The sequence below is a fragment of the Kogia breviceps genome, chromosome 18 (genome assembly GCF_026419965.1).
Source record: "Kogia breviceps isolate mKogBre1 chromosome 18, mKogBre1 haplotype 1, whole genome shotgun sequence".
NCBI classification, from domain to species: Eukaryota; Metazoa; Chordata; class Mammalia; order Artiodactyla; family Physeteridae; genus Kogia; species Kogia breviceps.
Genome location: NC_081327.1, coordinates 2,973,970 through 2,998,080, shown reverse-complemented (window position 1 = coordinate 2,998,080; position 24,111 = coordinate 2,973,970). Strand labels below are relative to the sequence as shown.

The following is a 24,111-nucleotide window of genomic DNA, read 5'->3' as shown; positions in this document are numbered from 1 at the left end:
TGTCTGCGAGCCAACCCGGCTGGGCGTGTGCGCGCGCTGATAGGGGGGGCGACCAGCAGCGAGTTGGGCGACCCCGGGCCGGCAGTTCTTTTCCGTGCAGATGCGCGCCGGCTTCGGTGCAGATGTGACAGTGGCCAGCCCTCGCCTTTGCCTCGCGCCGGCTTGGAGTTGAGAAGAGGCACCTCCCCCTCCCCACCTGCTGGGGACCCCTCTTCCCCCACCGCCCGCAGCCCCCAGTCGCCCCCGGGATACCCCCCAAACCCAAGAATGGTTCAGTCCACAGTCACATCAATGTTTATTCTCTGAGACCGGGTCCCACACAGCCTGTGACACTCCCTCCCCCTCCCCTTGCCACCCCTTGAAGTGGCCCGGGGGCCGAGCCCCACCTCCAGCTCGGCTCAGCCAACCCCCGCCCAGCTTCCAGGAGTCTCATTTGCATTTCCGGGAGCTGCTATCCAATGGAAAAGCGGCACCCACATCCCCTCCTGAGGGGGCGGTACCGCCGGTGGACTGCACCACTCTGGGGATCCAAGAATGGGGGGGGGGAAGCGCTTCTGCCAAGGTCCCAGGGACAAGAAGGTGGTCTCCCCTCAAGGTAGGGTAGGGAGTTCAGCGGAAGAGGGGGTTTTGGCCATGGAAGAGGCCCAGCAGCCCGCTGTCTGGGGCGGGCTCCTTGATGATCTTCTGGATCTGTAGGGTAGGGGTAGGGAGTCAGGCAGCGTGAAGGGTTCTCATCCCCATGACAGATCCAAGGGATACTTCTCCATTTTCATCTCCCTTGCCCCCTTAGCAGCAACTGGCCAAACCAACCATTGCCTCTTCTCAAAACTTTTCTTGGGGCCTCCCTTTCACCATAGCCACCAGGGTTAGCACCTGATCATCTGCCATCTTGGTCCACCTTGCTGGCTCGGACCACTAAGGGTGACCGACCCTGTCCTGGGGCTTCTTGTCTACACGTGCTTCTTCTTAAGTAATCTCACCTCTCAAATCCAGCCCGCGCCTTGCCCCTCAACTCTGGACTCGCTTATCCAGCTGCCGCTTAGATGTTGGTGGTCACTTGACCTCTCAGCCTCATTGCGCGCCACCGCCACCGCCACCCCCATCAGGAGAGAGCTTGAGCAACTGCGCTCAGGCCGGATCCTCTCCCTGTGCTGCCCTTTCACACCTTGCACCCGTCAGCACTCCCTGTCATGCTAACCTGCAGAGATTAGAACATGAAAACAAGCAAAGCCTGTATCCCCGCCACTGCCTCCACCCTGCTTTCCCCCTTCCTACCATATATCCGTTAGCCGCCTGGCACTACACGCAGGTGTGCCAGTGTCCAGCCCCGCTGTGCACGCCCCCATGGCTGCCCCTCCCCACCCCCACCAGAATCTTTGGGAAGACTTGGCTGTGGCTCCTCCCTGCCCCCCTCCTTCCACACTCACCCTCCACTCGCCGTGCCCTGCTACCGTGCCTTGAATAAGTCGAGTTCAGTCCCACGTCCAGTCCTTTTCCCTAGCTGTCCCCTCTGCCAGGACCACTTTTTGGATGACTGGCTGCTCCTGCACTTTCAGGTCTCCACTTTGAGGCCACCCCCCCCCCAGCTGCCAGCCCCCATCTTATTTCTCACACATCCTACATGTTCCCTCCCCAGCTCCAGGCCACAATGTGAAATTGAATGCAGACTGTCTTTTGCTATTGCCCCTGGACCTGCCACAGTGGCTGGCACATAGTAGGTGCTCAATTAATGCTCAACAGACCTGAACTAAGAGGAGGGGAAGGGGCAGACCTCAGAGGGCTGGGAATCTCAAGTTCGGGCATGTCCCGTTATCCTGAGGGCCAAGGGTGTGAAGGCTGGACCTGAGTGCCACAGACTGGAGGAGGGGGTGGTGGGAAAGGGTCAAGGGGGTCCCGTCTGCAGGGCCCCTGCTGGACTGTTCTCTCCCGTCTGCCTGGCTCCCTCCCATCTCCACCTCACTCTAAAATCACCTTCTTCCGGAGGCCTCTGGACCACCTCAGGCAATCCCTCCTCTGCACACGTGGCCCCTCCCCTGCTTTATCTCTCTCTACAGTCCTCGTGGCCGGACAGCTTCTCCTTTCATTGGTTTATGGTGTTGGCCCGCAGTCTCCCCCCACTAGAACTTAGCTCCCCTGGGGGCGGCAGCCTTCTGTGTTCCCGGGTGTACTCTGTGAACATGTGGTGGGCGCTGAGAAGATATTTGCCGTCTGCACGGGGGATGGGGGAGGCCAGAGTGTGGGGCGCGGGGGTCAGTACCTCCTTGAACTGGGGGTGGGCGGCATCGCCGACGAGCTGCAGGATGAGCCCTTCGCTGGTGGAGAGGAAGGCGCCGCTCTGGCGCATCCGGGACAGCGCCACCAGCCGGTCCACCTGGCTGCGGGGGGGCGGTGTGTGTGTGTGCGCGCGCGCGCGCGGTGTCAGCGCCTTGGTCTGGACACCCAGAAACCTGGCAGGCTCGGCAGGGATCCCGCCCCCTGGTTCTTCCTGGGTGCTCCAAACCCATCCCACATGCACCCCACCCGAGGGGACCCTCTCACCTGCGGGAGGTGCAGGCATCCACCACCACGTGGACCTGCAGCCCTTGGTCCAGGAGGTCCAGGGCTGTGTGCTAGGGGCAGAAAGAGGTCAGGGCTACTACCCCCAGACAAGAAGAGGGATCCTGGGTGAGTGATTGGGGAACTGGGATGGGGATGAGGGAGGCTCGGATCAGGGCAGGAGGTCCCCAGACTACAGCGGGATCCTAGGCAGGATGGGAGCCCCAGGTAAAGAGAGGGGTCCTCAGTGAAGGTGAAAGTCCCAGGTCAGGAGGGGAGGATAGAGAGTTCTGGGTCGGGAAAGACACCCTTTTTAGGTTGGGGAGGTCCCAGGTGTGAATGGAGGTCCCCAAGGTTCAGCTGGGGTCTCACCAAGATGCAGGCTTGTGTCTCCAAGCCACAGAGGAGCACAGAGCGCAGCTGGGGCCGCGCGTCCAGCTCCTGCTGCACCACGGGCACCATGCTGAAGCAGGTCTTGGACCGTGGCTGCAGACCCCCGGCCCCCAGCTCGGGCACTGTGGGGCCCAGGCCTCGTGGGTACTGCTCAGTCAGCACAACTGGCACATCCAGGAGCTGGGCCACCTGGGTTGGGGTGAGGAGCAAAGGCCTGAGCCCAAGGAAGGGGCTGGGGGCCCAACTCCTAGGTCTGAGGGAGGAGGGTGGGGCCCTGGGCTGGTGCGTCTGGCGGAGGAGGGGCTGTACCTTGAGCATGCGGGCAGCCACAGACACGATCTGGGGGAAGAACGAGGCGTGGCGGAACTTCTCCTGCATGTCGCACAGGAAGAGGATGGATGTTCCGGGGACGATGCGTCCCAGGCCGGGCCGCGCGGCTGCCATGTCCTGGGGCGGGCAGAGGGGCTGAGTGGGGTCCGGCAGCGAGGGGGCTCCTCTGCGTGTCTAGGGTCCACACGCCTACACCCCAGGCTCCAACTGCGATCCCCCCGCCCCCGCCGGGAAACCGAGGTCTAAGTAGTGAAGTGTCCTGGCTGAGGGCCCACTGCCCACGGCGGAGCGAGGACTGGAGCCCCGAGGCAAGAAGGGCTGCGCCCTCCCAGCCGCACCACCTCCCTCCTCCATGGCCTGGGGTCCCCCAGGTCTGACTGCCTCCTCTGAGATGCAGTTTACCCTGTGCGGAAAACTCACCAGCTGAACCCCGCTCCAGGTCTTAGAGGGAAAGGCCGGGGTACCTGCGGAGTGGAATATTATCCAGCCATAAAAAGGAGTGAAGCAACGACACAGGCCACAGCGTGGAGGCCCCTCACCGCGAAGCCCAGTGAGAGAGGCCAGGCACGAAAGAACACATGCAGGCGTCCACCCGCGTGGAATGCCCAGACCCAAAAGGGCTGAGTCCACAGCGACAGGGAGCAGGTGGATGGTGCTTCTACCTCAGGGCAGCGGGGGTGACTGAAAAGGGGTACAGAGTTTCCCTGTGGGGAGATGGAAACGCTCTGGAACTACAGAGTAGTGATGGTTGCCCAATATCATGAACGTACTAAATGCCTCTTAACTGTACACTTTGAAATGATCGAGATGGTAGAGTTTAGGTTATGTGTATTTTACCACAATTTTAAGAAAAAGAAAGAAAGGGACTTCCCTGGCGGTCCAGTGGTTAAGAATCTGTGCTTCCACTGCAGGGGGCAACGGGTTCAATCCCCGGTTGGGGAACTAAGATCCCGCATGCTGCGAGATGTGGCCAAAAAAAAAAAAAAGAGAGAAATATAAAACTTAAGCCGGGGTGGGGGGACTGGTAGAGCCACCTGGCCAGCAGCCCTTTTAAAGGGGAGGACACTGAAGCCCATGGGAGTCCATGAAGGCCAAGGTCCTGTGGGGACTAGAGGGGAGACTGCCCCTCCCCGCCCCCGTCAGAGTGAGCATCTGGGACCTGGACACCCCACGTCTCACATGTCCCAGCCCATGTCCCCAGAGGCTTGTGTCCCTGGGTGCCTGAGTTGCTGCACAAATGGGAGTCCTGGCTTTTGTCTGCAGCTCCCTCCCTCTCTGCGTGTTACTCACTTATTTGTTAACTTATTTAGGAAACGGAGACCCTGTGGACCCAGTGGACCCAGCGGAGGGCAAGCCGGCTGACACTCACCCGGGGAAGGTTTCCGTGCTGGCTGGTGAGTCCCCACAAGGTGTCTATGATTATTCTTTAAACGGAACACATCTACCATTGAAAATGTTTTCTATGTGTGACATAGCTAAAGTTTAAAAACTAGTGGATGGCTAAAATGGTGAATTTTACGCTGTGTGAATTTTGTCTCAGAAAACAAATGGAATGGAAACTCCCTCAAAAACAAAACCACACTGAATTAATTAATTGCATAATTACAACTGTGACCAGTGCTAGGATCTCTAGGGAACCTTATCCATCTTGGCAGAGTTCTCCCTGAGGAAGTGAAGAGAGCGGGAAAGAAAACAACCTTTTTTGAAAACACAGAGCTGACCCTATTTCTCAACTCTCCCCAAGGCCCCATGGCTTCTCTCCGTCCTCAGGACCACGATGTGCCCTCCTCCCGCAGGGCCCTGGACCAGGACCTTCCAGCCTCGGTGGCCAAGTCCCACTTCAGGGCCTTTGTCCAGGCAGCTCCCCCCCACCGGGAGTGCTCTCCTCACTCCCGTTCAGGGCGTTAGCTCTCCAGGGGAGAGGAGGGACGGGGTCACGTGGGAGCGGGGGGCGCCGGAATGTCCGGAAGCCTGTGACAGTGACAGGAGTCTAGAGTGGGGAGGAGCTCCCCTTTGGGCTGTAGGAGTGGGGACTGCAAGGACCCCTAGGGAGAACCATGTGCCCACATTTCTCAGAGTTACATGTGCACAAACCCTGTGACCCGGAGAACTCACTCCTAACTATCCTAAGTGTTTATGCTGCGCACATACCTGTGAGATGACACAAAGGTGTTCATTACAGGACAAGGTGATTCGTTATGGGCGTCCCCCAGAGCAAAAGAATAGAAATAAAATCCAACATCCACGGTTAGGGTCCTGGTTACATAAGTTATGGTATATCCATACTATGGAATTCTTTGCAGCCAGGACGAATCACAAGGGAGATCTTTAAGTAGCGACGTGGAAAAGTGTCAAAGAGATGCTAACAGTGAAGAAAAAAAAAGCATAATAGTGTGTATAACAATGCTCCCATTTGGGCCAAAATGCAAGAAAAAAAAGCGTAGGTACTGTTCCCGTCTCTGTCTGCTCTCTCTGGAAGGCACATAAGGAAAAGGCTCTTTCTGCAGGGACAGGCCTCCGAGGGGCCGAGCGTGGAGGACATGTGATTTCACTGGGTGCTAGTCTGTTCCTTTTGAATCTTGGACAGTGTGTAACAGGTTGTCTCGTCAGGAGTAAATACAATACAGTAAAGGATTTACATAAGGCAAGAACCCAGCAAAACCAACCTGTGGCGTTAAAGTTAGGATAACAGTTATCCTTGGGCGGCAGTGTTGAAGGACGGGGTGCAAGGGGGGTTTCTGGGGTGTGGGGGACGTTCGGCTTCTGGATTTGGATGCTGTTCACACCACAGCGTCCTCTTTGTGAAGTTATTTGAGCTGTATAGCTGTGATTTCTGTTTTCCTACATACGTGATATACTTCCATAAAAAGTTTTCAAAATATACCAATAAAATAGGGAGGCCTCGCTGGCCGCGGTGGGGCTGGACTGGAGGTGGAGGCCAGGGTGAAAGTGGGGACTGGGGTCCAGGTGGCCAAGGGTGAGGCCTGGGCTCCAGTTCAGGCAGCGGGGACAGAGCGGGGAGGGGGTGGCTGGGCCCGGCTGTGGTCGGAAGGGGAAGAAAGAAGATCGTTCTCAGGTTGCCAGTGGTCCGAGGGTGGCAGGTTCCCGGGACTAACTGGGGACCTGGAGAGGGGAACTGACCTGGGGGAGAAGATGAAAATGTGTTTGCGTGGGGGGTGAATGTGGGGAGGGGGTCTAGGCTGGAGATAGAGTTGGCGATACTCTGGGGAAGTGATGAAAATTCAGAACGCAGCTCCGGGGGGAGGGAGCCCTAGGCCGGAGGAGGAGGAGCGGCCCGAGGTGGGCGGCAACCCGAGGAGCGAATGGGGCTGTTTAGATCCCCACGTGGCCTGGGGAACCCGGTTCTGCAGCCGAGACTAGCTGACGGTGTGACCTTAGGCAAGTTTCAGCTCTGTCTGAGCCTCGGTTTCCTTCTTGAGGAAATGGGAGCCAAACCCACCCACCACGCAGGGGTGACACGGAAACCTGGTAGAGGGCGGAAGCGGCCCGTGGAGAATTCGAGTCCCCGGCTAGCCAATTCTGGGGGGCCCAGGCAGGAGTCCTTCCCTGGCTGTCCTCCACCAGCAAGGCGGGGAGGTTGGTCCCCCCGCAGCGCCAGAGGGGCCTTATCAGGAAGGCGCCAGGACGGGGCCCGGCCCGTCCGCCGCAGGTGAGGTCTGGAGCCACTTACCGCCCGCAGCCGGACTTCCGCCGCTCTGGCCCACCCGCGGCGTTCGCAGGCCTGGTAGATGTTTCCCAGAGCCCGGACACTTGGCCCGCCCCCGGCTCCGTCCACGTCCCGCCCACCCTGGCTGAGCCGCCCAATAGGCACTCGTCTAGCTCTGCTCAGCCCCGCCTCCGCTCCCAGCCAATCCGCAAGCGCCGCTACTTCTCCCTGGTCGGGGGGGCTGCGTGTGGGCCAGACTGTCCTTCCTGAGAGCGTGATTGGCCCGTCAGGGGGCGGGAAAGCAGCCAGTCTGACCAATGGGGAGTCGTGACAGGCGTGAATGGCGGGCCTAAGGCGGAGCGGCGCGGTGGGTACCGAGAACGCGGACTCCAGCTGGTGAAGTGGGTGGGTGGCCAACTGCCCGGCTGTAAAGTTCAGACCCCGGGGGGCCGAGAGGGAGAGAGGGAGGGAGGGGCTGTGCCCAGGGCAGGGGAAGGTCTGGGGTTCGAACCCTTGCCCTTCTGTTTAGAGACAGAACCTTAGCAAAGAGACCCAGGCATTTTCCTGGAAAAGGTTAAAGGCGCGAGGAAGCCAAGAAGTCCCTCCCTGTCCCCGCATGTTCGTTCTCTGTGCCTCAGTTTCCCCATATCACAGCGCCTGCCTCCTACGGTGGTGTTCGTAATATTTAGACTGTGCTTGGAAATGGGGTTGAAAGAGATGGAGAGTGAATTTGCCATCAATCTCGGAATAAAATCTAAACTACTCCCAATTCATGGTGTGCCTTTGTCAGCCTCTCGACCTCACCTCTTACCACTCTCCCTCGTCTCACTCCACTCCAGCCATGCTGGACTCCTTTACTGTTCCCCCAACGTCCCACCTCAGGACCTTTGCACGAGCTGGTTCCTCTGCCTGGAATCCCAGACTTTCGCAGTACCAGCTCCTTCTTGTCATTCAAGGCCCTCCCTGACCACCCTACATCAAGCAGTCACCTGATCAGGTTGCTGTTCTATTTTCTTCACAGCACTAATGCCAATCTGAAATTGGAAATTTATCTTGTGTTTAAAAAATGTATGGATGTACTACTCATTTATTTTCAGTACCCCCAACTTTACCCCCACCATGTGAACTCCACGAGGGCAGAGATGTTATCTGTTTTATTCACTGCTGAATCCTCAGCATCCAAACCTGGGCCTGGCACATAGTAGGCAGTCAGCAAATCTTTGGGAATAAATAAGATGACACCAGACACTAGGCAGAGGTGAACCAGGGTAAGAGGGAGCTGAAGGGACAGTTGCCAAGGAGGTGGGGCTGCGAAGAAAGAAGGGAGAAGGTGGGGGAGGGAGAGCATGAACCCCCCCAAAGGGGCTGTGGTGGGGACACTGGACCTGGGAGAAGACCCATGAGACCGTGGTCAGAGGTGGGCGTCTGGGCTTGCTTCATATTCCCAGAGGCTGCCAGGAGGGTAGTGGATGGGACAGGGGGCTCCTGTGGGGGCAGTGGCTGAAGAGCTGTCACAGAGGGAGGGGCAGTCTGGTTTGTCTGGGAGCCTGGGCTGGGTTGTGGTTGGGTGTCATGGGGAGCGGGTCCCCCAGCCTTCAGGGATCCTCTGAGAATGGCAGGCACAAGACACCTCTCACCTGCCCACCCAACCCCCCTCAGGAGCCGAGAGCTCATTCCCTCCCGCCAGGGCATGCAGGACAGGGAGCAGGGGGTCGTAGAAGTGTGGGTCCTGCCTCAGGTCCGCCTGGCCCAGCACACAATGGGACAGGTCAGATGGCACTGAGGGACACTCTGGGGGGACCACAATGTCCTCAAAGAGGTCATGGGTGGGGGCGTCCAGGGCAGTGAGACTCAGGCTGGGGCCAGCGTGGGGTGCCTCAGTGGGGGCCACAGCACAGGCCACCCCCAGGAAGGGGGATGGGGGTGGTGGAGGTGGCCTTTGGGGTGGCGGTCTCTGGGGAGGTGCCTCCTGGGACAGGATGGATATGGCCAGGTGCTGGGTGGCAGCTTCGATCTTGGCAAACTGCCTGCAGAGAGAGCCAGGCATTAGCTGGGTGACCACAAAGGATTCCCCTCCCATTTGCCATCCCAGGAGTGATTTGTCCCTTCTATCCTTCCACATTTTTCTTCTCTGTGCTAGTGTCTCTGCCCCTGGGTCCGTTTTCATGAGTCTGACAATGTAATCTTTTTAACCCCATTCATAGGGAAGCTCTGAATAGCTGTGGGGTTTGTGCACCGAACAAGGCAGCACATCTCGTCCAACACTACGCACATTTTTTTTTTTTTTTTTTTTTTTTTTTTTTTGCGGTACGCGGGCCTCTCACTGCCGTGGCCTCTCCCGTTGCGGAGCACAGGCTCCGGACGCGCAGGCTCAGCGGCCACGGCTCACGGGCCCAGCCGCTCGGCGGCATGTGGGATCTTCCCGGACGGGGGCACGAACCCGTGTCTCCAGCATCGGCAGGCGGATTCTCGACCACTGCGCCACCAGGGAAACCCAACTATGCACATTTTTGACATTTAGATTTAATATGACTATATTCCAACATGTAAAAGTAAAACATGTTTTAAGGAAGGGGTGCCTGTAAAAAAATTTTCACACAAAGGCACACGGTGGGCTGGCTACGTGACTATAACATGATGCGCTGTGGATTCTACTGCCTAAATAGTTATGAGTCTGCATCTCCACCACCCCTCGCAGTACCTCCACTAACCCCTGGCTGGGGCCCCCAGCTTCCCTCACCTGGGTGACTGTAATAGCCATTGCACGGGTCTCCCCCCAGTATTCCTTATCCCTCAGTAACAATGCAGACGGATCTCACAAACTGTTAGGGGCTGAACTGTGTCCCCCTAAAATTCATACGTTGAAGTTTTAACCCCCAGGACCTCAGCATGTGACTGTATTTGGAGACAGGGTCTTTAGAGAGGGGATTACATTAAAATGACATCGTCGGTGTGGTCCCTAAACCAGCAAGAGGAGATGAGGGCACACAGAGGGGTGAGGACGTATGAAGCCGAGGAGAGAGGCCTCTCCCTGCCAACCCCTTGATCTTGGACTTCAGCCTCCAGAATCATGAGAAAGTATCAACAGGTAGTGTTTGATTGTGGAAGTTCTAGCAGGTTAATGCAAAAACATAACGTTGAACAAAAGCGGTGAGACTTAGAATAAGTGGATACGTGACGCCATTTAAATAAAGTTCAAAAACAGGCTAACTCAATCGACAGAGAGAGAAATCAGGATGTGTGGCTCATGGGAAGGAGGTACTACCAGGGTCTCTGGGACAAGGAATGCCCTGTTCCTGGATCTGAGTGCTGGTTACGTTAGCGGGGCCCCTTTGGGAGAATTCATTAAGCTCCACACGGATGATGTGTTCGTTTTTTTGGTACTATGTTAAACTTCCAGGAAAAGGTTTAATTAAAAAATGTATCTGGGCTTCCCTGGTGGCGCAGTGGTTGAGAGTCCGCCTGCCGATGCGGGGGGCGCGGGTTCGTGCCCCGGTCCGGGAAGATCCCACGTGCCGCAGAGCGGCTGGGCCCGTGAGCCGTGGCCGCTGCGCCTGCGCGTCCGGAGCCTGTGCTTCGCAACGGGAGAGGCCACAACAGTGAGAGGCCCGCGTACCGCAAAAAAAAAAAAAAAAAAAGTATCTGATATTGTATGACTCTGTTTATGTGAAATGTCCAGAATAGGCAAATCCCTGGAAACATAGAGCAGATTGGTGGTTTACCAGGTGCTGGCGGGGAGGGGAGGATGGGGAGGGAATACTAATGAGTACCGGTTCTCCTTTGGGGTTGATGAAAATGTTCCAGAACTAGGTGGAGGTGATGGTTGCAAAAATTATGAATATACAAAATGCCTCTGAATTGTACACTTTAAAATGTTCAAAATGATGAATTTTATGTTATATATATATATTTTTATTTATTTATTTATTTTATTTATTTACTTTTGGCTGCATTGGGTCTTCGTTGCTGCCCGCGGGCTTTCTCCAGTTGCGGTGAGCGGGGGGCTCCTCTTCGTTGCGGTGCGCGGGCTTCTCGTTGCGGTGGCTTCTCTTGTTGAGGAGCACAGGCTCCAGGTGCGCGGGCTTCAGTAGTTGTGGCGCATGGGCTCAGTAGTTGTGGCTCGCGGGCTCTAGAGCACAGGCTCAGTAGTTGTGGTGCACGGGCTTAGTTGGTTGCTCCGCGGCACGTGGGATCTTCCCGGACCAGGACTCGAACCCGTGTCCCCCGCCTTGGCAGACGGATTTTTAACCACTGCGTCACCAGGGAAGCCCAATGTTATATATATTTTACTACATTTAGTGAGAGCTGCCACTGTGACACTGTCTTGGATGCCAAGGAGGATAGTTATGCTCTGAGTGCCCCAGGGAGAGTTTTCAGTAATGGGAGGTCAGGTGAAATGCCAGAGAGGGTGCGGGGGTGCGGGCGGGGGGCTGATTTAAGATTCATGACAACTACATGCCAAGTATGGTCCCTGACCTGAACAAAGTAAGGATACATGGTGTTCAGGGCTGGAGTCGTGACATTTGTCATTTACTTTTATATATATATTTGTTTGTTTGTTTGTTTGTTTCTGTACGCGGGCCTCTCACTGTTGCGGCCCCTCCCGTTGCGGAGCACAGGCTCCGGACGCGCAGGCGCAGCGGCCACGGCTCACGGGCCCAGCCGCTCCGCGGCACGTGGGATCTTCCCGGACCGGGGCGCGAACCCGCGCCCCCCGCATCGGCAGGCGGGCTCTCAACCACTGCGCCACCAGGGAAGCCCTGTGATTTACTTTTAAACTATTTAAAAACATATAGATGATGGAAAGAGGCTAAGATGTTATGGACAGTAAAATCTAAGTGATGTCACATGAGGGGTCAGTCGGCCAGTGGCCCTTAAAGTTCAGTGCACAACAGGAAGGACACCTGGAGGGCTTGTGGGAATGCTAGTTCCTGGGCCCTGAGTTTCTGGGGTGGGTCCGAGCATTTGCATTGCTGACGCGCTCCCAAGTGATGCTGAGGTGCTAGTGGTGCCGATTCTTAGAACTGCTGCATCAGAGAGCTGTCTTGACTTTTCTGTGGGTCTGAAAAATGTTCACAAAAGGATAAGATTTCATAGCGTGGGTGGGAGGGGGTTCCCGGGGGAGCAGGGCCTGAGCGGACCTGGAGGGAGGAGGAGGGCGTGGGTGGGAAGACGCCGAGGAGAGCTTGTCTCTGACCCGGATCTTCCTAGGCTGAGCTTGAGTGCTGAGGGGAACGTGCTCCAGAGCTACCTGGGCTGCCCTCAAGGCCGCTGGCGGGCAGCCTGTATCTCTGGGGCGCGTGTGGCAGAGCCGGGCATGGGGGTGGGGAGGTTTGGGAAGCTCTAGCGGAGCAGCTGGCCCTGGACGGGGAGCCTGGGAGGCCAGAGGCTGGCCCTCTCACAGGCTCCAGATTGGGGGGAGGGCTGAACACGGGCGCGGGTCCCTGAGCAGTTGGTGAGGAGGCTGAAGAGGAGTTAGGGGGCCAGCTCTGGAACACAGGGCTGGAACCCGTTTGGGGCCATGCGTGTTCTCCTCTTCAGTGGTGTGTGTGTGTGTGTGTGTGTGTGTGTGCGCGGGGTGAGCTTTCTGGGTGTGGCCACAGCTGGGCATCCTGGCGGAAGGTGGCTTGCAGTGTGGGGGCAGTGGTTAGGCTGGACCGGGCTCCCATTTACTCAGATTTGGTTGCACGGCCTCCTGAGGCAAGGTCCTGGGCTGGCTGGGAGGAGGCACCTACTTACGGAAAAGCAGGGCCTCCGGCAAGTCGCTTTACTAAACTCTCTGTGCCTCAGTTTCCTCATCTGATTACGAGAGCACCTACCTCCTGGGGTTACTGTCAGGGATTAGTGAGTTCGTACGCACTGTAAATGAGGACGGCGAGTTAAAACGGAAGTACTTACAACAGTGCTCGGCACGTGTTAAGTGTCAGATGAATTTTAACTACCAGCATCGCCATCACCGCCATCCTCACCATCCTCACCACCATCACCACCGTCACCATCACCATCACCACCAATATCATCACCATCACCATCATCCTCACCATCACCATCACCATCACCACCGTCACCATCACCATCACCACCAATATCATCACCATCACCATCATCCTCACCGTCACCATCACCATCACCACCATCATCACCATCACCATCATCCTCACCATCACCATCACCATCACCACCGTCACCATCACCATCACCACCAATATCATCACCATCACCATCATCCTCACCGTCACCATCACCATCACCATCATCCTCACCATCCTCATCACCATCACCACCAATATCATCACCATCACCATCATCCTCACCATCACCATCACCATCATCCTCACCGTCACCATCACCATCACCACCATCATCACCATCACCATCGTCCTCACCATCACCATCACCATCACCACCGTCACCATCACCATCACCACCAATATCATCACCATCACCATCATCCTCACCATCCTCATCACCATCACCACCGTCACCATCACCATCACCACCAATATCATCACCATCACCATCATCCTCACCGTCACCATCACCATCACCACCATCATCACCATCACCATCATCCTCACCGTCACCATCACCATCATCACCATCATCACCACCATCACCATCATCCTCACCGTCACCATCACCATCATCATCAGGTCCCTGAGATGCCATATCCAGGCAGGACTCTAAAGTGGTCCAGAGCGTGGGCTCTGGATTCAGACTGCCTAGGGTTTTATCAGCTGTCTAGCTGTGTGGCCTTGGACAAGTCATTGACTCTCTCTGAGTTTCCTTGTCTGTAATATAGGGGAAAGACAGAACCTACAGTGTGAGTTGGTTGGGAGCATTAGGTGACATAGTGTATGGCAAGGCCTTAGTACACTGTACCTGGCACACAGCAACCTCAGAAAATGGTTACTGTCAGAGGGTGAGGGGAGAGCACGGGGCAAGGTGTGAGGGGGGGACAGGCTGAGCAGAGACCTGAAGGACCAGAGATCTCCACCCACATTCCTGGAGACAGGGAAAGGCATTGTACCACAAAGGGAGGAGCGTGTGCAAAGGCCCAGAGGCTGAATGGTGAAGTGCTAGATGGGGAGCTGAGGCTGGCAAGGGGAACAGGGGCTAATAGGGCAGAGCCTTTGTCCTGAGGGTGATGGGGAGCCATGGGAGAGGGGCCAAGTGTGGTGTGTGGCTTAGAAAGGCGCTACCTTCAAAAAGCCCCAGAGTCGGACCCCATCTCCACACCCCAGTCCCCCACCCATCATCTGAGCCACCATCATCCCTCACCTGGATCACTGCAGTAGCCTCCTACACAATCTGATCTCCGCTCAACAGCCAGAGGGATCCTTTCAGATTGTACCACATCCCAGCCCAGAGCCCAAGTCCCTCCAGAGGCCCATGAGGTCTCCACGATCAGGGCCCTGTTTCTGTTGAACCTAATTCCCTTCCCCTTTCCCTCTGCTCCAGCCACCCCAGCCTTCTTACTTGCCCTGGAACACACCAGGGATGTTCCTGCCTCAGGGCCTTTGCACGTGCTGTCCCCTTCCTGGGATGCTCTCCCTTAGACATCCACAGGGCTCCTTCTCTCACCTCTCTCAGGTCTCTGCTCAAATGTCACCTCCTCAGTGAGGCCTTCCCTGACACCTTACCTAGAATACCAACCCTCTCCCAGCATGCCCTCCGCAGCACTTATCACCTTCGAACACACCATATTATTTGTAAAAATCGAGGTAAAATTCATATCACTTAAAATGAACCATTTTAAAGTGTGCAATTCACAGGCATTCAGTGCATTCATGATGTCATGCAACCACCACGTCTAATTAGTTCCAGAACTTTTCATCACCCTGGAAGGAAAGCCGGTACCTATTAGCAGTCTCTCCCCGTCACCCCCCACCGGGCCCTGGCACGCACTAATCTGCTCTCTGGCTCTGTGCATTTGCCCGTTCTGGATGTTTCACAGGAATGGAATGATACAGTAGGCTGCCTTTTGTGTCCGGCTCCTTTCACTCAGCACCGTGTCTTCAAGGCGCCTGCACTCTGTAACATCATACCGCATCATTCGTCTCTTTATTTTGACTGTCCCTTATCAGCTGCCTGCCCACTGGAACGCGAGCTCCATGAAGACAGAGAATTTTGTCTGCTTTGTACTGATGGGCCTCTGGGGCCTGGCGCACGGTCTCGGTACTTAGGAAATGCATACTGGTGTTGAGTGCATCCAGCGCTGGGGTCCACTTCTCTCTGTCCGCTCTGGGCCTGGTCTCCCCAACACCAAGGGCTCCCCTCCCACCCTGGCCCCCTCACCCGCAGACCTGGTCGTGCAGGAACCTCCGGCGGTTGGGCCTCCTTTTGGGGGGCCGGGCCCGCCGGGGGTGTGGGGTGCGCAGCACGTAGGCGGCTGCCCCAGTCACGAAGGCACACAGCTCCCGGGGGCCGGGCTCGGAGAGTCCAGGAGATTCCAGGGGCCGCCGGAGCCCCGGGCCGCATGGCCAGGGTGATCTGGAGTAGCTCCCCACGGTACTGATCATGAAGCAGCCCCCCCAAATCTGCGGGGGGCAAGGAGCAGCCAGGGCTGGGGGTTCAGGGCTGGGGGGTGGGGGGACAGGAAGAGAGAGAGGCTTTGGCAGGGTGGGTGGGCTCTGCAGGGAAAGGCCCTCCCCCGGGCTGGCAGAGGCAGGGCCTGGGCAATTAGAACAGGTCCTTCCTCCTGGGCCCTCGCCTCATCCCTGAGGTTTGAGGCACCTGTAGGTGGGGGTCTGATATAGGAAGGCAAGGGGGCAGGGAGGGGAGGGGTCTTTCTGTGTGCCCCCCAAGGGCGCAATTAGCACGTAGTTGGACCTGCGATCTGGGACAGTGCAGCACAGGCGCGGGGCCGCCGGGAGTCGGCCGGTTGAGGGGACAAAGCCCTCAATAGGGAAGCGAGGCCAGGAGCCGGGTCAACCGCAGCGATTAGCAGCGCGCAGCGTGGAGGCGCCGTGACTGCAGGCTAGCGGAGGGGCCGCGGAAGGCTTGGGTGCGGCCTGGGAAGGAGGGGAGGTGGCCCCGGGGGGGCATGCCGGGAGCCCCCGCTGGGGGAAGACAGCCCACATCCACCCACCCACCTCCAGACCCACTTGCCCTGCCTCCTTGCCTCCCTGGCGCCCAAGGGCTTCCGGCCTGCAGGTACCCGAGCTTCTGAGTGAGCAGGGGGGAGGGGAGGGGGGACACCTGTGGCATGGGCCTGGCTGCTCAGGTGGGTGACATGGGTGGCAGCCAGGCTGTGGCAGGAGGGGAAGAGAAAACATGGGCATGGTTCCCCCCCAAGGCATTTCACTGGGGGACTGGGGGGCCCTGGTGTTTCCAGGGGGCTGGGACGTGGCAGGGAGGAGGGGCTGGCTCCTGGGGCCGGCAGTGGGGTCCTCTTGCCTCTGGGAGGGTGTTGGCCGGAGTGGGGAACCTGGTCTCGGCGGGTGCGGGAGGGGGCGTCTCAGTGTTTGCTCTGAGAAGGCTGCATTGGGGGTTTGTGTCGGGAGGTATATGAGTGTCCTGCGGACGCCCTAACTCATTATCGCAAACCTAGTGGCTTAAAACCATGCACAGGGGCTTCCTGGTGGCGCAGTGGTTAAGAATCCACCTGCCAGCGCAGGGGAAATGGGTTTGAGCCCTGGTCTGGGAAGATCCCACATGCTGCAGAGCCACTAAGCCCGTGCGCCACAACTACTGGGCCTGCGCTCTAGAGCCCACGAGCCACAACGACTGAAGCCCGCGCGGCTAGAGCCCGTGCTCCGCAACGAGAAGCCACCACAGTGAGAAGCCCGCGCACCGCAACGAAGTGTAGCCCCTGCTCGCAGCAACTAGAGAAAGCCTGTGCATGGCAACTCAGTGCGGCCAAAAATAAATAAATAAATAAATTTATTTAAAAAAACCCCCAAAACCATGCACAGGGATTCTCTCGCAGTTCTGGGGGTCACAAGTCCAAAATGGGTCCCACGGGCTAAAGTCAAGGTGTTGCTTCTGGAAGCTCTAGAAGGGAATCTGTTCCCATGCCTTTTCTGGCTTCTAGAGGTGCCCCAAGTTCCTTGCCTTGCGGCCCCTTCCTCCGTCTTTAAAGTACATCACTCCGCCCTCTGCCTCTGTTGCCCCATCTCCTTCTGACACCGACCCTCCTGTCTCCCTCTTACAAGGACTCACTGCGTAATCCAGGATCATCTCCCCCTCTCAAGATCCTAACTCCACCACACCTACGAAGTCCCTTTCGCGTAAATCACACAGGTGCAGGTTCTGCAGGTTAGGACGTGGGTGTCTTTGAGGCGGGGCGCAGAGGGAGAGGCTTGGCCCCAGTGACGGCTCCTCCTGGGCTCCCCTCAAGGCCACGTTAACTGGGCTGGTGGTTGCAGCCGCTGAGGCTGAGCCTGGGGCTGCCACCGGCGCCCCCAGCACGCGGGCAGGGCGAGAGACACAGAACAGGCGAGGGCTTCCGCCGGGGTCCCCAGTGCCTGACACGCTGCACCTCGGTGAGGCCCCCTGCCTCTGGGCACCCACAGGAAGGCATTAGTGTCCCTATTTCCCGAAGGAGAAACTGAGGTCCGGGCACACAGCCACCCAAAGTCACAGGCAGCTGAGCTGGGGGAGTTAACCCACATGGGGAAGAAAAAAACCCTTAGGAGGGAAACAAAGAACTTTCTACAAGCTTTCATAGTTGTTAAATACTAACGTCTATTATTTCTCAGATCTATTACAAATATGCTTTTTGTCCCCCAAATGATACCTTGATAAAATTATCAGCAGCAAATTATAAAAGACTCTGGCTCAAGAAGAGAATATACACAGGCGTCCTTCCTCCCAGCCCCGGCCAGGCGGCTTGTGGGATCTTAGTTCCCTGACCAGGGATGGAACCTGCACCCTCAGCAGTGAGAGTGTGGAGTCCTCACCACTGGACCGCCAGGAATTCCCAACCTAGGAGTCCTGGGCTTCCCTGGTGGCGCAGCGGTTGAGAGTCCGCCTGCCGATGCACGGGACGCGGGTTCGAGCCCCGGTCCGGGAAGATCCCACGTGCCGCGGAGCGGCTGGGCCCGTGAGCCACAACTACTGAGCCTGCGCGTCCGGAGCCTGTGCTCCACGACGGGAGAGGCCACAGCGGTGAGAGGCCCGCGTACCGCAAAAAAAAAAAAAAAACCACCAAAAAAACCCCATAGGAGTCCATATATATATATATATATATATAATAGATTTGTTTGTTTATTTGGCTGCACCAGGTCTTAGTTGCGGCATGCAGGATCTAGGTCCCTGACCAGGGATCGAACCCGGGCCCCCTTCATTGGGAGCGCAGAGACTTAGCCACCTCCACTGGGGAAGTCCCAAGGAGTCCTTTTGAAATGAGAGCTACCAAATGTGATAGTGTAATGTTAGGGAATAAAGAAACAGAACAAAACTCAGTGCCACCACTTGGGAGACCCCGTGTCCCGATTCCAGCTTCCATTACCTCACTGGTAAAACCGGGATAAGAAGGTAGCACAGAGGGCAAATTCTCCAAGCTCGCACAACGAGCAAGTGGCAAGGCTGGGGTCTGAACTTGAGATGGCATCGGCCCGCTCACCGTCCAGCAACGCCAAAGGCAGCGTGGGCACCGCGGTGGCGTCGCGTCGGGCAGCGGTAGCGGCGGAGGCCCAGCCAGGCGCAGGGCGCAGGGTGGGGAGCACCAGGCAGAGGTTGCCGGAGGTCCAGTCCCCTCGGGAGTGTAGCGTGAGCTGCAGTCAGTGAGGCCAGTAGCAGCGGGTGGACCAGCCGCCAAGTACCACTCGTGTGCCTCACCGCAGCCGAGGACAGGGCAGCGTGGACACAGGTGTGGGGACATGAGGGGCCTCCTGCGCCCTGCCCCCGGCCCCTGGGACTCTCCGTCTGTCTGTGACTCTCACCAGCTCTGGTGTTGTCTCTCCATCCCCCTTGCTCTCTCCTCCTCTGGCCCCCTGGCTCTCCTGGCCTCTCCTCTTCACTGTGTCTCTGACGACGCCTCCCACCACTCGTGTGCTTCTGGCTTCTCTCACCGTCTGTCCCTTTCACCACCTCTCGAGTGTCTCTCAGACTTTGACTGCCTCTCTGTCTTGGTCTGGGCAGACTGTGTGTGTGTGTGTGTGCGTGTGTGTGTGTGTGTGTGTCCTGGACACACGTGTGGTGTTGTGGGTTGGCATGGGAGGTTTCCTGTCCTGTTGCTCTCAGGCCCAGAGGGGAGGGCCCAGGCTCCCTTGGCAAGGGGCTAGGAGGGCAGTAGACCCCCAGGTCTCTGGAGGATTGGAGGTCAGAGCTCAGGCCCCAGGACAGGCAAGGGGCCACCCCTGCATGGCTGGGGCGTGACCTTTGCTAACCCAGCTCCAGGAGTGGGCTCCCATCCAAGCCATCGGGAGCCAAGGGCAACATCTGCTGGTGAGCTCTGTCCCACCGCCAGACCAGCCTGGAATACACTGGGGGCCGCCGGCCGGCCGGCAGGGTCTGGCCTAGGGATGTTCCACCAGGGGGCGCCAACGTCCCGGGCTGCCGCTGGGACTCCCCGCTGGAGTGTCCCCAAGGCGCGGCCCCCACTTTTGAGCCCTTCTCCGCCTGTTTTCGATCTTGATAAGAGTTGCTCACAGCCGGGGGCTGGCTTCATCTGTTGTTTGTTGAGGACCTGCACTTGCAGGTATGAGAAGGTATTCAAAGGCTCCTTTCTCCTATCCCAGCCCTTGGAATTGGGGGTGGGTGGGGCGCGTGTAATCACTCAACAAACATCTATGGGGACTTCCCTGGTGGTCCAGCGGTTAAAACTCTGCGCTCGCAATGCAGGGGGTCGGGGTTAGATCCCTGGTCAAGGAACTAGATCCCGCATGCTGCAACTTAGAGCCCGCGTGCCGCAACTAAAAGATGTCCTATGCCGCAACTAAAAAAAAAAAAAAGAGAGAGAGATCCTACATGCCGCAACGAAAGATCCCGCTCGCTCAAGGAAGATCCTGCATGCCGCATCTAAGGTCCAGCACAGCCAAATGAATTTTTTTTTAAAAAAGCATTTATGGAGCACCTACTGTGTGCAGAAGCTGTGGATGGAGTGGTGAGCAAGACAAGCGCCGTCTGTCCCTGTAGGAGTCTGGGAGGGAGACGTCTGTAAACAAGAAATTATGGTTCCGGATGTGCTGTGAGGATGCTGAGACTGGACAGTAAGTTGGAGGCCGGATGGGGCAGGGGTGCTGCTTCAGTTGGAGAGGCCCTCTCTGAGAGGGTTATAATTGTCTTGCAACCTTAATGGAAGAGGTAGCAGCCAGGAGCTTCCCACACAGAGGGCACAGCAGGTGCAAAGGCCCTGAGGCAGGAGCAAGCTTGAAGGGAGTGAGAGAGGGAGAGCGATGGGAAGAGGTGAAGTCAGAGAAGTGGATGGGGGCCAGACCCGTGGGGCTTTGTAGGCTAGGCAGGAGTTGGGTTATGAGGGCAAGAGTGATGGGGAGCCATGGAGGGTTTGGGACAGAGGTAGCTCCCAGAGCTCAGGGCCCGCCCCAAACCTCCTTTGCAGGCCTCGCTGACCCTGCCCCTACATCCCTCTCCAGTGTGGGGAGGGGGAAACTGAGGTGACAGGGCCAGACTGGGAGCCCAAACTAGGCTTGTTCCTCCTTGCCTCCACCCTGCTCCTATGCTGCCTCTCTTCACCCAGTCCAAGAGGGACTTTGTTCCCCATAAAATGTATTGTAAAAATGTACAGGTGGCAGGTTCCTGGTGTCCCCAGCCCATAACTCAGAGGGGCCAACACTGTCGTATTTGTTTTACATCTTTTCTTCTGAGAAGAGCGGTGGGCTGAATCGTGTCTTCCCAAACTCATGTGTTGAAGTCCTAACCACCATACCTCAGAATGTGACTGTATTCACAGATAAGGTCTTTAAAGAGGTAATTAAATTAAAATGAGGTCAGTAGAGTGGGCCCTACTCCTATATGACTAGTGTCCCTACAAGAAGAGGAAATTTGGACACAGGCAGGTGCAGAGGGGAGACCATGTGAGGACACAGGGAGAAGGTGGCCGTCTGCAAGCCAAGGAGAGAGGCCTCAGGAGAAACCAACCCTGCTGACACCTTGATCTTGGACTTCCAGCCTCCAGAATAGTGAGAAAATAACTTTCTGTTGTTGTGGCAGCCCAAGCAAACCAACACAAGAAGTGTATTAGTTATCTGTACTGCATAACAAATTACCACAGACACAGTGGTGTAAAACAGCATGCGTTAATTCTCTCACAGTCCCCGTGGGTCAGGAGTCCAGGCACCACAGCTGAGCTGGGTCCTTAGCTCAGGGTTTCACAAGGCTGCAGTCAAGGTGCAGGCTGAGGTCGGGGTCCTCTTCCAAGCTCGCATGGCAGAGTTCATTTCCTTGCACCTGTAGAACCCGTGGAGGCTGGTGTCTTCAAGGCCAGCAGGAGAGTCACTGATATTCCACTGTTCTGACCTCTAGACCCAGTTTAAAGATCTCGCCTGATTAGATCAGGCCCACCCAGGCAAATCTTCTTGTATTAGTTAGGATTCTCCAGAGAAACAGAACCAATAGGCTCTATCTCTATCTATCTAGCTATTTATCTATCTGTCTATCCAGAGAGATTATATATATTACATATAGAAAGAAATCTACGAAATTCCCTGGTGGTCCAGTGGTTAGGACTCCGTGCTTTCACTGCTGAGGGCCTGGGTTCCATTCCTGGTTGGGGAATTAAGATCCCACCTGCCACACAGCCAAAAGAACCCAAAAAACAAACGGAGGGGTCAGTTTTCCCCACACAGATGGGACCCTGTGAACTGTCCTCCTCCAGGGAGTCTGCCCTAGTTTCCCCCCAGGCTGGGTGAGGGGTCTTCTCTGGCTCCCATGCCCTGGGCAGCCTCCATGGGCTTCTGACACGCATGTGAGACCCGCTAGATAGGCCCTCGGGGGGAGCTGGACCCTGGGGCTGGAGACACTCCCAGTTGAGTCCCTTCCTGGTTGCAGGAATCACTTCCAGCTCTGTGCCTGGCCAAAGACCTTCAGAGAGCCTTTACTTACTGCCCCGCCAACCCATGAACTGGGGACGATGCTGCTTCCCCGTGGAGAGGCCTGGCAGGGCAGGGCAGGCTGGGGCACCCCACGCGAGCCCCTAGAGGTGCTGGAAAGGAGCTTCCTCAGCCTGTGGGAGGCACAGGCTGGCCCCTTGGTTCCTTCTTCCTGGGACAGTTGACAGCTGTGCCGTGGGGACTTCTCTTGCCTGCCCCCTACCTTCCCCCGCCCTTAAAGTGTATCTCTGCTCTTTTTACTCCACTTGTGTGAAAAAGGATATTTTATTTTTTTATTGGAGTATAGTTGCTTTACACTGCTGTGTCAGTTGCTGCTGTACAGCAAAGTGCATCAGCCATACGTATACATATATTCCCTCTTTTCTGGATTTCCTTCCCATTTAGGTCACCACAGAGCACTGAGTAGAGTTCCCTGAGCTGTACAGTAGGTTCTCATCAGTTATCTCTTTTATATGTAGTAGTGTGTATATGTCGGTCCCAATCTCCCAGTTCATCCCGCCAGCACACCCCACTTTCCCCCTTGGTATCCGTACATTTGTTCTCTCCGTCTGTAGGATATTTTGTTTTTAGCCTCTGACCTTGGGAGTCCTGTCTTTGCCCCAGACACCTCCTCTGGGGGGTTGGGTGAGGGCTGCTCCAGGGAGAGGTGTCCCCAAGCCCAATCCTCTCTTCTCCAGTGAGCGCAGGCTGTGCTGACACCAAGGCGTTGGGCTGAGTGGCCAAAACCAGAATGGAATGTCCACACAGCAGGACACCCCCCACCTCCAGAGGGAAGGGAGGCCGGCCAAAGGGCTCAGGCGTCTGGGGTCCGGGAGCACTGGTGGGGGCACGGTGAGTGCCCTGAGCCCCCCCCACGCTCCGTAATCAAAGTGGGCACGGCCCAGACTCCGGTCCTGGGCGAGCCCCCTTGGAGCTGGACTGCCCCACAAGCCTGGCACACGTCCCCCACTACCTGGAGCGTGGCTGGTAGGGACGGGCGAGGAGAGTGGGGGAGAGGGAGGGGCCCGGCTCCCCAATTCCTGCCAGGGTTTCTCCTCTCCTTCGACTCCTTCCTTGGGATGGGGGTGCAGACCTTGCCAGTCCTTTTGGCTGGGACGGGGGTCGACGCAGCGACCCCCCCACGCGCACACCGGGCCTGTGGGACGTGACGACCTGGGGCCCAGGGAAGTGCTGGGTAGGTGGTCTTGGCCGCCTTCAAAGACGGCAGCCCTCACTCCCATCCCCGTCCCCCGTGGGAAGAATGGCTCGCCTGGCTGGCAAGGCAGGGGGCTCACAGGGACTGGGGCTGGAGGGGATGCCTGATCTAGTGGGAGGGGTTGCAAAAAGTACCTGGGGCGGGGTGTTGTTGGCCAGAAATAAGAATGCCTGGGGGGACTTCCCTGCCAGTCCAGCGGTTAAGACTCTGCACTTTCACGGCTGGGGGCGTGGGTGCAATACCTGGTGTTTGATCCCCGATCGGGGAACTAAGACCCCGTGTGCTCCGTGGCGCGGCCAAAAAAAAAAAAGGATGCCTGGGGACTGGACAGGCGTATGTCCAGATGTTTGCTTAGTCCCACATCAAGCCGTCACCCACTGCCCCAGCCCTGGACATGCCCCCACGCCCATCCCTCCTGCTGTATTTTTTCTCTGAGACGCTTAGCAGCACATAGCATGGGATATGTATATTTATTATGTTATGATACTATGATATGTTATTTATTATGTCTTGTTTATTGCCACCCTTCACCCCCTGTAGATTTTGTAAACTCACTGGGACCGAACTTTTGTTGCCCCCGCCCAAGCCCCCGTTGCTATGTCCCAGCTCCTAGGGCAACATCCGGGAAGGGTCTGGGGTAAGGACTGAGGGTCTGGACACTACAGAATCTGGACTGGGTGCCTCTGATAACTTCCTATGATAGCTCTGTCAGCTGCAGAGGGCTCCACATACAAGGCTCCATGACAGGTCCAGCTCAGGGATGGATGGGGGGACAACTCCCCTTCCTGTCTGCGTCCCTGGAGAGCCAGACACGGTGTTAGCGTCCCAGCTCCCACCCCACAGGGCTGTCACTGCTGTCTTGAAAATGAGCCTGTGAAATCTGCCCAACTTTTTTTTTTTTCCTCCCCAAAGAGGCACCAGGCCCCGAGAGTGGGAACCAGTTGCTCATAGAGGATCCTCCCTCCATCCCCAAG

The 24,111-nt window shown here is 57.0% G+C and overlaps 3 protein-coding genes across 6 annotated transcripts in view; 1 reads left to right on the top strand and 2 right to left on the bottom strand.

Moving 5' to 3' along the window:
* Positions 1–24,111, top strand: part of ZNF628 (zinc finger protein 628) — a 61,335-nt gene that overhangs the window by 28,535 nt on the left and 8,689 nt on the right. The window contains exons 1-2 of one of the 2 annotated variants that reach the window (XM_067018766.1): positions 3,736–3,903; positions 4,569–4,652. In XM_067018766.1, the coding sequence (XP_066874867.1) occupies positions 3,837–3,903; positions 4,569–4,652 (151 nt within the window). In that variant the 5' untranslated portion in view covers positions 3,736–3,836. Of the gene's footprint in view, positions 1–3,735; positions 3,904–4,568; positions 4,653–24,111 lie in introns of those variants that run through there. The other variant, XM_067018765.1, reaches the window with a different exon arrangement.
* ISOC2 (isochorismatase domain containing 2) lies at positions 279–7,053 on the bottom strand. Of its 3 annotated transcripts, none has more exons than XM_067018976.1 (7): positions 6,950–7,053; positions 3,679–3,722; positions 3,238–3,375; positions 2,908–3,117; positions 2,539–2,609; positions 2,258–2,375; positions 279–690 (listed from the first exon to the last, which is right to left on the bottom strand). In XM_067018976.1, exons 3-7 carry the CDS (start codon positions 3,370–3,372, stop codon positions 610–612), a joined length of 615 nt encoding a protein of 204 aa, XP_066875077.1. In that variant the 5' UTR covers positions 3,373–3,375; positions 3,679–3,722; positions 6,950–7,053; the 3' UTR covers positions 279–609. The 3 variants fall into 3 exon arrangements, with proteins under 3 accessions (XP_066875077.1, XP_066875078.1, XP_058900255.1); XM_067018977.1 differs by lacking the exon at positions 6,950–7,053 and adding an exon at positions 5,410–5,615; XM_059044272.2 differs by lacking the exon at positions 3,679–3,722 and having other exon boundaries at positions 6,950–7,044.
* Positions 8,559–17,107, bottom strand: C18H19orf85 (chromosome 18 C19orf85 homolog). Its single transcript, XM_059045603.1, has 3 exons — positions 17,090–17,107; positions 15,224–15,465; positions 8,559–8,952 (listed from the first exon to the last, which is right to left on the bottom strand). The coding sequence occupies exons 1-3, from the start codon at positions 17,105–17,107 to the stop codon at positions 8,559–8,561; spliced, it is 654 nt and encodes a 217-aa protein (XP_058901586.1).